Raw genomic sequence first — 13,537 nt, 5'->3', positions numbered from 1 at the left:
TAGAAGAGCACTAGTATGGAAGCTTCACTTTTCTAATGCTAGCAATAATCTTGAAGGACGCAAGCCAGGAACTAGATAGTGTTCCCAAAAAACCAAGACAACATCCATGAAAAAGGAGTCAAGTGTCCAGGAAAAAAAAAAAATACATGACTAACCTGAAATTTTGATTTGTTTGCTGTTGTTCAAAAGTTCAAAGAAAAATGTTGCAGTGGTGGGGGTAGATACAGGAATTAGCCCGGCAAAGAATAGGGAGAAAGGCATTGCAGGCAGGGGGCCCACTGGGAGAATAGCAACTGAGCTGTGAGGTGGAGCTCAATTCAGGATGTCTACTTTAAATTTTTAATTACATTAAAATACAAAGTGACTATGTCAAAATAGTACAAAGAACTTAGCAGAATTCTATTAAGTTTATCTTTATATAATATCAATGTGAAATTCTCTTAATTTCCTATCCAGTGATTCAATGAATACTTGTCGAATAATTATGAGATATATAGCTCTGAATGAGTCCTGAAAAAGAACACAAAAGAATAAAATTTATTTTTATAATACATAGAAAAAAAGCTTAGCCTTTACAATAAATGGCCAGCAAAGATACACACGAGTGGAAAAAAAAGTAGAGTACAGTATAAAAATAAGTGCTAAATGGGCAGAGAGCTGTAGAGGTGTTCCGAGGAAGGAGAAACTAGTTCAGGAAGAAATGTGAGGAAGATTTCACAAAGGAGGTAGAATTTAAGTTGAAACTTGTAATATGAGTAAAATAGATAAGACATCTTATAAAAGAACTTCAATTTTCCAAGCTAGAACTATGGGAGTTACTAACTTTTCCCTGCACATCTACCAGTATTGCCCCTAGTGCCCTACAAGCATGTTCACTTCTCGCCTTTATTCTAACCTAGGCCCTGACAGATTGGTCTCCTAAAGGATTCTCTACACTACTCCAATCCATTTTTCAACTGCCAAAAAGTCCTCCATCCAAAATGCAGATTTCATCTTTTGTTACTTCTCCTCTCTTAAAATCCTTCAATATATCTTACTATAAGGGGAAAAACCCGTAAGCTCCCTAAGGTTGTATATGAGCCTTTTGTGATCTGGCTTCTGACTACTTTGCTAGCCTCATTCCTCTCCACCTCACAGCTCAGTTGCTATTCTCCCTGTGGGCCCCCTGCCTGCAATGTCTCTTTCCTCTGCCTGGCTAATTCTTCCTAAATCTACCCCACTATTGCAACTTTTTCTTTGAAAGTTTCACACCAAAAAGTTAATAGTACAATGAACATATGCCCTTCATCTAGATTCACCAGCTGTTACACTTTTGCCACATTTTACTTCTCTCTCTCTCTGACCATCTGAAAATTACAGACAACATGAAATTTAACCTTTGAAACTTTAGCAAGTTATTGCTTAAGAGCAACTTCTATATAATCACATAATACCAAAGTCACACACAAAACATTTAACTGATATTATTACCTAATATGCAGTAGATATTCAAATTTTCCTAATTATTCCAAAATGTCCTTTACAGTTTAACCCAGGATCAAACCAAGGATGACGTATTTGGTGGTCATGTTCCCCCTTATCTTTTAAAAGGACTCAATTTTGGAACCATTTCCTCTGGGAAGCCCTTTCTGACTCCCTCTATCCAGTCTAGGTTACATGCTTCTTCTAAATGTTTCATACCACCGTTATCATAGTATCATTGTGCTACTTTGTAATTATCTGATTATTCACCTGTCTGCCCTATTAAACAATAAGCTCTTGGAGGGATTTTTATTCTCTAGATCTATATTGTCTGGCTCATAGTAGGTATTCAATAAAGGTTGGCTGAATGAATGAAAGAGCTGTGAACAATAAATATGACCATTATTTACTGAATTGTGCCCACCCCCAATTCATACGTTGAAGCCCTAAGCCCCAATGTGACTGTATTTGGAGACGAGGCCTTTAAGGAGGTAATGAAAGTTAAATGATGTCATTAAGAAAAAAAAGATAGGGCTCTGATCCAATAGAACTGGTGTCCCTATATGAAGAAGAGAGACAATAGGAGTGTGCATACAAAGGAAAGGCCATGTGAGAACACTGCAAGAAGGAAGTTGTGTCTGTAAGCCAAGAGGAGAGGTCTCACCAGAAACCAGCCTTGCCAGCATCTTGATCTTGAACTTCAAGCCTGTGGAACCGTGAGAAGATAAATTTCTGCTGTTTAAGCCACCCAGTGTGCAGTACTGTTATGGCAGCCTGAGCAGAAAATAAAATGACCAGAATCTTTGTACCCACAGTTTCTATGGATAATGGAATGCTAAACAAAACCTATGCTAGAACAAAGATACACACAGAACGCTTCTTCCTCTACTTCTGGAAAAATGAATCCCACATTTAACAGAAAGTATGACAGAAAGCATCATTCTTGACACCCATGACATACCTAAAAAAACCCAGCTGGATCTTTAAGACTACAAGCAGTAAACTTGCTAGTATCAATCATCACTTGTAGCTACCCGATCAAATGGTAAGAAGATATCAAACATCAAAAGGAAATCTTTCATGAAGCTTAGAGTAAAATTACAGACTCACCTTCCCAACTTCTGTTCTTTAAATTTTTTTCTGCTAAGCTGTTTACATGTACCTGTCTATGCTTCATCTTTCCCACATAGACTGTGAAGATGATTGACAAGGGCCATGCTGTTGATGTTGAGTGGTAATGGTGGTAGCTGTTTTGATCGATAATAAAGCCTAGGAGTGTTCTGCTCCTAGTACATTCTTCATAATTGCTAACATATGAATCATCATGGACAACTGAGCAATCATTATCACTAGATTCTCAACAGAAAAAGTGATTGGTCTTGAGGCCCTCTCCCAAACATTCTCAGTCATGTTGCCCTTTGACACTTATCATCTTTCATACTTATTGCCCTTTGACACTTATCATCTTTTCATACTTGAAGAATGACTCAGCAACTGAGTTTGCTACTTTTCACTTAACTCTGATACATTAGCAAGCCAAGGTTTGCTTGAAAAACAAAAATGCACTTTAGTAAAATTTAAATAAAATCATCACAGTATTCACAGCTATTTTGATTTCCAAACAGTTCCCATTAAGAAACTTGGAAAATTTTTAAATTTGATTAAATTCTATGACCACTTTGGTCTTGCTACAGTACCCAGAAGAGGATACAGATCCACTAAATAAGTCTTCCCAAACAACTTACAATGTTACTGTTTGAAGTTTGCTTTTGGTGCTGAATACCATAACTATAATCAAAGTATTCTCATAGCCTAAACTTTAAAAAAAATCAGGTTATAAAGCAAGTAAAATAGATGTTAGATGCATATCAAAAAAAATTTTTTATATCAAAATCTTGATCAAACTTGAGACCCAACAATTATCTGCTATTATTTCAAAGTATTAATGAATCTCTGAAATTTTCTTTACTGAACCTAACATAGGGTGCTAAAAACCTAAAATCACTGGGAGGTTTTTATTTGTGCATTTTCAAATAAAAATTAGACTGAAAGAAAAACTAGGAACACAAACAGGACTGGCCCTTATGCACATACATGTACACATCGGGTTTTTATTCTCAACAGCATCATTTACCTTCTGCCCTTCTCACAAAGTTTCTCAATTTCAGCTTTCAGATCCTGTTCCTTCTGCAAAAACTCCTTCTTTTCTTTCTCTATCTTCTTCTTTGTTTCTTCTCGCTTTATTGTTACATCCTGGATAGCCTTTAATATCTCCTGAGTCCCACACAATTACAGTCACACAAAAATAAAGAAGGAAATAGATTAGTTCTTTCAGTCTGAAGGTTATTTTCAACTATTACAAATGAACGTACTGACTTTAGTAAATTCAAATTGAATTTAAGAGAATCTTGTTGATGAGTAGCTCCAAAAACTAGAATTTAGATGTAAGAAAGTAAGTTACAAAAAAGCAGATTTCAATGCAACAGGAGAAAGAATTTCTAACAATCACAACTGTTGAAAAATGGAATGTACCACCTTGTGAAGCAGTAAGCTCTCCATTACTGGTGTTCAAATAAAGGCTGAATGAACACCTGTCAAGAAAGGCACTCTTGCACTGGGTAGGAGTTTGTTACTTCCAACAAATATGGTCCTGTTTTGTTTTGATCTGGTTCTACTTTATTATTTGTGAGATTTTTTTTTTTTTACTATTTAACAAAATTATATTTATGTATTTTCATAGTAGGAAGTCGAATAAAAAAGTGATAAAGTTAAGTCACCCCCTAATTCATACCATTTCCACCCACAAAGTAATCAATGTGTTAACTGTTTTGTACTTTCACATCTTTTTCCATTCACACACATATACAGGTATACTTCTATCATGAACTTCATTGCTTTTTGTTTTTTTAAACAAGGTCATTTTATATACATTCTGCATCCTGCTTTTTGTACTTGACATGAATATACTGTCAATAGTTCTAACTCAAAAACAGCTAACATTATGTGTATATAAACAATTTATCCAACCATTCTCTGTTAAGAGTCCATCAGGTTGATTCCAGTTTTTTTATAACTATAAACAATACTGTAATAAAGACTCTAGATGTCTACACTTTCATACAAAAACTTTTACTTCTGCAGAATAGACTCTTAATAATGAGATTACTAAGTCACAGTAAATGTACATTTTAAATTTTAACTGACAATTCCTAATAACTTTTCCAAAAAGGATGTTACAATTCAAACTCCTACCAATGTCTGAAGAGAGTTCATTTTTTCCACACTCTTAACAACTTATTTCATTTTTGCCAATCTCTTGGGGGAGGAGAAATAGTATCTAATATTTGTAATGAGCGTTTCCCTAACTCACATTCTTTACTGTTTTCAGTGTCTCCTCCAACTAGAATAAGCATTCAACAAAGGCAAAGACTGTGTTTTGTTCACCACTAAACCTTCAGAGCCTAAATCAGGAACTCGAAATATATTTGCTAAATGAATGAGTGAATGAATACTAGTGAGGCTGAGCTTCTTTTCATATATTTATTACCCATTTGCTTTTCCTTTTTGGTGAATTACTGTTTATAACTATACATTCCGCATCCTGCTTTTTTTACTTGACCTAAACATACTGTCGATAGTTCTAATTCAAGAATGTAACTGTTATAGGCAAAAGAGTAGTCTCCCCTCCCCCAAAATATGTCCACATTCTAATCCCTGGAACCTGTGAATATGTTACCTTCCATGGGAAAAGAGACTTTGCAGATGTGATTAAGGTAAAGATTTTGATATTGAGAAGATAATCCTGGATTATCTGGGTGGGCCCAATCTAATCATAACATGGGTCTTTAAAAATAGAGAACCATTTCTAATTGTGATCAGAGGAAGGTGCGATTAGGGAAAGGTGGTCGGAGATGCCACATTGTTGACTTTGAAGATGGAGAAGAGGGCCACGAGGCAAGGAATGCAAACAGCCTCTAGAAGCTGGAAATGCAGAGTATTCCCTAGAGCTTCCTCCTGCCAATACCTAGATTTTCACCCAATGAAACCCATGTTGGACTTCTGACCTACAGATATGTAAGACAATAAATCTGTGTTGTTTTAAGCCACTAAATTCATGGCAATTTGTTACCACAGCAATAGAGAACTAATATAATAACCTTTCATGGTTTTTCTCTTGATTGACTTTTACCATGAATTTTTAGGAATCTCAGAATGTCATGGATAATAAACCCTGCATCAGATGGATTACAAATATATTCTCTCATTCTAACATTGATCCTTTTTACTGCTTTTTGCATAATTTGGAATATCAAAAGTTGTTAATTATATGTAGTGAAATTGATTAAATTTGTTTTGGCTTCTGGGTTTTCTGCCAGGCTTCAAATGACCTCTTACAACTTGAGGTTTTATAAATATTCTTCTATATAGATTTTCTTCTAATTTAAAATATTTTTCGTTTTTATATGTAGATTTTTAATCTACCTAGAACTGTATTTTTTAATATAATGTGATATGAGTCTAACCAAATGATTTTCTAGGTAGACAGTCAATTACATCACCAAACTATATTAAATAAATAATCCTTTCTTGCTGAACTAAAACAGAAGTGAGAATTTGAACAAGATGCCCTCAAAGGTTCTTTTTACTCTTAAAATTCTATGATAACCATTAAAAACTTAAATATTGCTTTTCTAATTTTATTAATTTGGAAACAAAATTAAAGTTAGGTTAGGGACTGTGGCTTTACTTATTGACAATTTTAACATAAGCAGAATACCTGGTGATTCTTCATTTCCTCTTCTCTCCTTTGTTGAAGTTGCTTTAATTGCACTTGAAGCTGATTCTCTACTTGCCTCTGCTTGTCCAAAACCTCCTGATAACGTTCCTTCAACAGAGTTCTCTCTGTCATCATTTTATCCTATTGATAACAGAAGAAAAGTGTAATTCCCAAATTTAATTGCAAGAAACATTCACCAGGTGCCTGTTCATGACACTGTGCAAAGCTCTACGGCTACAGTGCCTAATACTGCAACTACTACCCATGTGGCTATATAAACTAATTAAAATAAGAAAATTTAAATTCCAGCCTCTCAGCCAATTAGCCACATTCCAAATGCTAAGTAGCTACATGTGACAAGTGGCTACCATATTGGACAGCACAGATATGGAGCATTTCTATCATTACAGGAAGTTCTTTTGTACGACACTGCAGGGACTGGCAACCTATGGCCAAATCCAGCCACAGCTTGTTTTTATAAATACAAGTTTTATAGGAACAGAGTTAACAGCCAATGGCTTACAAGCTGTTTTCACACTACAACAGCAGAGTGGAGAGGTTACAACAGAGCCCATATAGCCCACAAAGCCTAAGATATTTATTAACCAACCCTTTAGACAAAAAGTTTGCCAATCCCTGCTCTAGGGAAGAAGGAGGCATTCATCATCCACAAAGAGAAAAAAGAAAATGGGCAAAAACAAAGAATAGATCATTTACCAAAATGCATCCAGAAATAGGATTTCTTAGTGGTCATTAGCTCTGAAAACGGACAGACCCACAAAGAGGTCTGGGGAACTTACAATTCAGATTGAACAAATTGGCAAGGAGTAGAAGGATCACAATTCAGCTCTGCCTCCCTCATATCAGTAAATCAAGAAAAGCAATGGTTACCTTTCAAAGAGATACTAAAACTTAAAGAGGGTCAATTTAAAACACATTTGGTACATGGTAGCCCAAGTAAAATGTAATGTGAGAACATTAAACTGACTTTTTTCATTAAAAAATAACTATTTTCAAAGAAAAGGTTTTAGAAGTGGATAAGGGAAAACATCAAATTTTGATAATAAAAAATAAGCCCTCAAGATGGGACTTCAGCTTTGGGATAAGCTAGTCCTTAGTCTATGTATGAAAATGTGATTAAGGCTCCCCAAACAGATGACTCCTCAGTATCACATCTTTACAGCGATTCTGAAACTGGGTCTTTGAATGGGCCTAGAGATCTTTGAACACTCTGAAATTGGGGTGTGTGCATTCTTGAGTATGTGTATAAATCTTTTTGAGATGAGAATTCAAAGTTTTCAAAAGATTCTGAAAGAGAACCCTAACCCAAGAAAAGTTAAAGAAAAGTTAAGACCCAATAAATGAAACTAACAGATTAGAGAATTCTTTTTATTTAACCATAGGTCTTTCCCTTTACTTCCTTATGGTATCTTCTCTGCTCATGATGATTCATTAGAAAAACAGGATGAGAAAAAAACAATGGTCTCATGGAAAGAAGTCTTAAGGTACATACTATTATTATAAGTAGATAATTTAAAGGCAAAAAGTAAATTACTTGATTCAATCCATCTCATCTTAACAAGCCAAAGGGCTGTTATATATTGTTTTATCAGTGGCTAATTTCCAAGCACAAGGAGTCACAATTTCAAATGCAGGCAGTGGACAATTACCATAAATGCGTGAAAAGGGTAGCAAATAAAACAGGAGCCAAGTTTCTTGAATTGCCACTAAGCCTAACACCTACCTAGTCCTACTGCCTTTTGAAAAGATTATGGACCACACCACGACCCAAAAGAACCCAGCCAAATAAAACAAAACTTTGGGCCTCTTTTGGCTCAATTGCTTGCCAGTTTCTACTCCTGCCTCGGACTGATACTAGAGTATATTTTTAACTTCTTAATTGGCCCCTTCAATTGCTATATAGTCATCCAAACCACACCTTAGACAAAAATAAATACTCTATGTAAAGTGTTTAGTGTAAGTGGTCAAGAAAAGATTTCTTCCTTCCCTGGAGGTTCCTGTACCTGTTGCAACTGAGGAATGATCCTAGATCTTCAGCATTCATGATATCATATATCAACCATGACAGTTTAAGTACTTACCAGATTCTTTTCAATATCTTGATCTGTGTTTACCTCTGAATCAGCTGTCTTAAAGTCAGTCTATAAAGAAAGAAACAATTATACTCAGAACTGTTCAGTGACATTTTAAAAGGAAAAATTACTCTAATACATCTACCTAGAAATCTGCCACAAGTAACTAGCAAGCTACCTCTGGCTTCATACCAAGAAAAGCACTGACTGTAGTTCTGACTAATAGACACTGGCATCCATACTGGAGTAAGCATGTATCCCACAAAATAACTTGAACGAGACCCAACAATGAATGGAGAGGCAGCCTCAAGTCTGAGATAAGATTTCGCTTTTTACAACCTATGGTTCCCATCCTTCCTCCTACAACAAAGCACACCAGTCACTAGAAGGCAGGATACACTGTACTTCTAAGATGTAGGTCAGAGAATTAACAAGGATTTCTCCTGCAAAGACCAAGATGGGAAATATGAATGCTAATGATTTACACTCATCAATTACTCAGTGAGAGATTATATGTAGATCATAAAGTTCCTAGTCGCCACAATTAGACAATGGCTCCTGGCTTTATTATTTATCAAACATCAGGATGAGGTCATCACATAGCACTATATGGAAATAGTATCGCAGTTGCCAGTAAAAAAACGAGAAGGTAGTTTTCTACCAACCATGAAGAAATGTCTCCTACCCTCAAAAAAAACAAACAAAAAAAAGCCCAAATTCCATTTGAATAGTAGAAACTTGATACTTGACCTGTACAGCAATGTTCTGAGAAAGCTTCAGGGAAGAGCTATCCTGATCATCATCCTGATCCACTCTGACTCCTTCAACCCCATTTGCTGGAGGTACTACAGGTCGGAAATCCAAGCCTGTGTCCCTGCTACCTTCCTTTAGGATGGACGCTTGTGGGGATTTCTCTTCAGAGCAATTCCCGGAGGCAAGCTGCTTTGTATGGCACCCTGCCTTAAGAGACCGAGTGACAGGATGGAGGCTCTCCTGGAGGCATGTGTCCCCCTCCTCTCCTGCTGTGTTGGCCACGTCCTTCAAATCAGACTGAGACCCACCGCCAGAAAGACAAAGGGTTGTGGCTATCAAGTTTTCTGCTAAAACCGCCCGGTGCGCTGCTGAAGTGTCACCTGCTGACGGACCAGGATTCTGCTCTGGTTGTTCCAAATGGACATTTCTGTTATTCTCCTTGGTTATCGTTTGGCTACTTACACTTGACAGAGGTGAGTTCTTGTGCTTCTGTGCAGGGTCTTTGGGGCTATCAAAAACATAAGATAAAAGGTTTCTCTCTTCACATCTTAAAGAGGATTAAACATATAATACTTCTAACATAACCACTAAAAGAATAAAACTAGACCAAATAAGCCCCCCAAATTATCAGAATGAAAGGGAACTTAGTTTTTATCTAGTAATGTTTACCTCACATGCAGGGAGTATAGCTTGATATTTATAAGAACCTGGGTTCTGAAGACAGTCTATAGTAAATGACCACATGTAATGACTCTCAAGATTCAAAAAAATTTTTAGGCCAATATGAATAACTAAGGAAACAAATGAGATAGTCTAATGCTAGTGAGAATCTTTCATTTAGTTGCATGTGTTAATTTAGTTACACATAATATTTTACTAAAATATTAATTCAGAAATAGTTTTTATTCTACTGTTTCACAAAAATAATTTTTAAACTAATTATATATAACTTTGATCAGAACCACTTTTTAGGTTCTTTCAACAGTTTTCCAGAGCATAGCATCTTTACTTCAAGTGGTCTGAAGTACAGACAATTCTGAATTCAAAATTCAAGCTGTTACTAAAAATTCTAACCGAGACAAGTCAGACCACATTGGGATAGCTGTTTTACTGTTTAGCACAGGCTTAACACATTGGTTTTTAAAGAGATCTTTAAAACCTATTTACAATGACATCCAATATTCACAACTTTAAGTATTTCACCCAGGAATAATAACTGAATCTGTGTTAAACTTCTTTATCTTTTTTAAACTGATTTTGTCAACTCGTTAAGCACGGCAAACTAGCACTGACTGAGGCTTCAGGTCACTGTGCCTTTCTTTCCTCAATAACACCTATTCAAAATATAACAACTGAGATAGCATCCTGTGAAAAAAAGCTTTATAAATACTCTGTGCTGATTCCTTGCTGGGAGTTGAGGGGTTGCGGGGACACCTAATTACAAATTTGGACATAGTACCTGGATGTGAATCCTGACTCTGCTCTTTACTAGTTGTTTAACTCTGGGCAAGTAACTTAACTTCATTTATAAAACAGAAGTAATATTACCTACCTTATAGGATTATTTTGAGGATTATATGATAATGCATAAGAAGTTACTTAGCACAGTGCCTGGCACATAATAAACGCTCAATAAACCTTAGCTGATATTATTACTAATAGTATGTGGCTGATTTTATTTATAAAATGAAGATCCAAGTTTGTAGTTAGGCTTACTTAACATTTTTCTCCACTACCCATTCACTAACAAACTTCTCTCTATTTAAACAAATATTTATTAAATACTCTGGAGTCAGACAAGCCTGCGTTCAAACCCTGACTCCAATACAGCTTGGTAATCTTCGGCAAGTTACTAATTTCTTCATGTTTGTTTCCTCACCTGTAAATGGGAATAATGTTAGCACTTACCTTCTGGGATTGTCATAAGGATTAAGAGTTTCTATAAAGCTGTTAGTACAGTGTTACCTATTGTATTAAGTCCTAGGTACTCTAGAAATAAGTTGAGGTAGAATATACAGTCAATTTAATACAACATTGTACATAACAATGTGTCAAGCCCTGTAAGATGCAAGCTTGGGAAATCATAATTCCTGCCTTCAAAAGTTCAGATGGAAGACAAAATATATATATAAAGTGGTAAGTCTTATTACCAAAGCTATCCATTTATCTATAGACAGACATGTAAACACAAACACACATATATGTATGCATATATACATATTGTATATTCATTTTACTATATTTATGTGTAATACATATACATACAGATATTAATCTGTGTGTACATAACAGATGTTTATCTGTATGTATATATATTACACATAAACATGTAATAAAATGAATATACAATCCATGTAGGATAGAGTAGGGAAATATCTGCATTTTTGGATGCGTTTGACCACCTGTATTGTAATCTATTTATTCAACAAACATTTAGCATGTCTGCTGAGTGTCAGATGCTATCTTAGGTATTAAAAATACAAATATAGATCAGTCGGTCTACCTTTAAAAAACTTAATCTAGTGTACTGCCACTAGAGTCAAAAAAGAGGAAAGATCCGCTATACGTCCAAAAGAAACCCAGTTCGAAAGCCCATTACTCAAACGAAATCTTCCCAGCCAAGAATCCACACATTACCTTAGACCATCTAGGAGATCTTCCTCTGATTTGGAAGCACATAAACTGGAAGAGGATTCCGGAGGACTGGGGGCATTGGCCACGACGCCAGCTACTTCAGACGCGGCCATCATGCTCTGTGCATTCAGAAACAAATTACAGGCTACAAGTTCCAAATTCTTAAAACAAATGTCTTTCCCCCTCAAAAGGTCAACACAACAGAGTTGTTCCAGAAAAGAAACACAAAGTTGGGCTCCAGGAGAAAACACCTAAGAGTATTCTACAGTAGGGCATTAATACAGCCATTGTATGCAGTTAAGTAGTTCCCAATAGACATCGATCCTCAGGAATCACCATATTTATACAAATATCTAGGGGTCTGCACAAAGCTTTTCAACTTTTGGCAGAAATGCCGTAATTTACAGTAGACTAGTCTGTGAGAATCTTCCAAATGATCCAGATACTTACCTTACCTAACGCATTTTTTTTTTGCCATAGTATCAACAATATCCTGTTTTTAAATCACTTTATGGCATTCTTCATTAGTTTTAGAAGTTGTGAGGAAGTGTTTGCATGTGAGAGAAAAAAGCAATATTATATTGGGCAATCCAAGTATCTTTTACTATCAGTGTGCATCCCACTAATGAAAAACTTTTGATAAGCACTGACTGAAGAAAGTAGACTCTATAGTTACTACAAGGGAGTATGACAATCTTGGTTACGCTAGTATGAAAATGAGCTGAAAAACAGGGTAATCCAAGTAAGGGAACTGGGAGATTACTTTCTTACATCAAAAAGTCATCCTTTATGTTTCAGGACAAACTCATGGCTTTCTATGGTGATGAGAAAGAAAAAATATATCGGGGGGGCGGAGTGTAACACAGGGTTAGTTTAAATTCTTGTTTTGATTTTAGTAGTAGTATAGGTACACTCTTGAACCTTCGAGAACGCATAGGGCAAGAATGCCTAGGACACTGGTCTTTGTCAACACTTCAACAACAGGCCAGAGACCCCCGTGCCTCAGTTTCCCCCATTATACAAAGCTCGTAGGAGAAAATGGACCCCAAGTTGCCATTACTGCTCCCTCAAGTGCAAACATCCTGCCCCAACAGAGCCCATGGGACAGGGTAAATAAAACGACAAGGCATGGGTCATACATGCAGCTCTGCGCTACAGAGCCCAAAAGGTCGGCGGCAGGTACATCGGGCTGCGGGCTGCGGGCTGCGGCGTGGGGTGGAAAATCATGAGCATGACGTGCCGACTCATCGTAACTCGGCGGCGACCTGGGTGAGACAGGGCCTCAGGGGTTGAACAGGGAGCAAGGTGGTGGGGGGGAGGGACAGTTGCCAGAGGGACAATGGGGTTAGCAGCGCACCCAGTGGACACACGGCTGTATCTACCAGAAGACTAGCTAAGCTGGACGCTCCCGCCAGCCAGAGCCCCTATGCACCTTCCCCTCGGCCCGCCGACCCGGTGGCCAGCCCCCATTCCACTTCTAGGCCAGGACCCCCGCCCGCATCTTCCCGGCACCCTCCACGCCCCCCACCTCCGCTCCCGCCCCGACGTCGCAGCCCACCACCCGCGCGCCCACCCCGCACACCCCTCTGGCGCCGCGCCCTGGGGAGGGAAGTGGGGGAGGGACGGGACGCACCTGAGCGGGCGGAGCGGGGGGAGGGGGCGGCCGAGGCTCGGGGGGAGGGGTCGAGCGCGGGCCCGCGCGCGACACCTCCCACTTCCGGCGACAGGAGCAGAGGGGGCGAGGCTCGGCCGGGATAGGAGAGGCCGCGGTAGCACCGGCCGCCCCCGACGGCGCCCTCTGGCGGCCAGAGCTGGCACC

The 13,537-nt window shown here is 37.8% G+C and overlaps 1 protein-coding gene across 5 annotated transcripts in view; it reads right to left on the bottom strand.

The window, feature by feature from the left end:
* The window catches only part of RNF214 (ring finger protein 214), a 43,257-nt gene extending 29,762 nt beyond the window's left edge, over nucleotides 1–13,495 (bottom strand). The window contains exons 1-7 of one of the 5 annotated variants that reach the window (XM_039887995.1): nucleotides 13,352–13,495; nucleotides 11,722–11,837; nucleotides 9,547–9,592; nucleotides 9,082–9,287; nucleotides 8,341–8,400; nucleotides 6,239–6,379; nucleotides 3,596–3,735 (exon numbers count right to left, since the gene is read on the bottom strand). In XM_039887995.1, the coding sequence (XP_039743929.1) occupies nucleotides 3,596–3,735; nucleotides 6,239–6,379; nucleotides 8,341–8,400; nucleotides 9,082–9,287; nucleotides 9,547–9,592; nucleotides 11,722–11,763 (635 nt within the window). In that variant the 5' untranslated portion in view covers nucleotides 11,764–11,837; nucleotides 13,352–13,495. Of the gene's footprint in view, nucleotides 1–3,595; nucleotides 3,736–6,238; nucleotides 6,380–8,340; nucleotides 8,401–9,081; nucleotides 9,593–11,721; nucleotides 12,156–13,351 lie in introns of those variants that run through there. The other 4 variants (XM_039887997.1, XM_039887993.1, XM_039887996.1 and 1 more) reach the window with 4 other exon arrangements.
* Between the last annotated feature and the right edge of the window lie 42 nt (nucleotides 13,496–13,537).

Source organism: Pteropus medius, unplaced genomic scaffold, assembly GCF_902729225.1.
Source record: "Pteropus medius unplaced genomic scaffold, Ma_sr-lr_union100, whole genome shotgun sequence".
Classification (NCBI taxonomy): domain Eukaryota; kingdom Metazoa; phylum Chordata; class Mammalia; order Chiroptera; family Pteropodidae; genus Pteropus; species Pteropus medius.
Note: the sequence above shows the minus strand (reverse complement) of the source record. Positions and strands in the feature narration are given on the sequence as shown.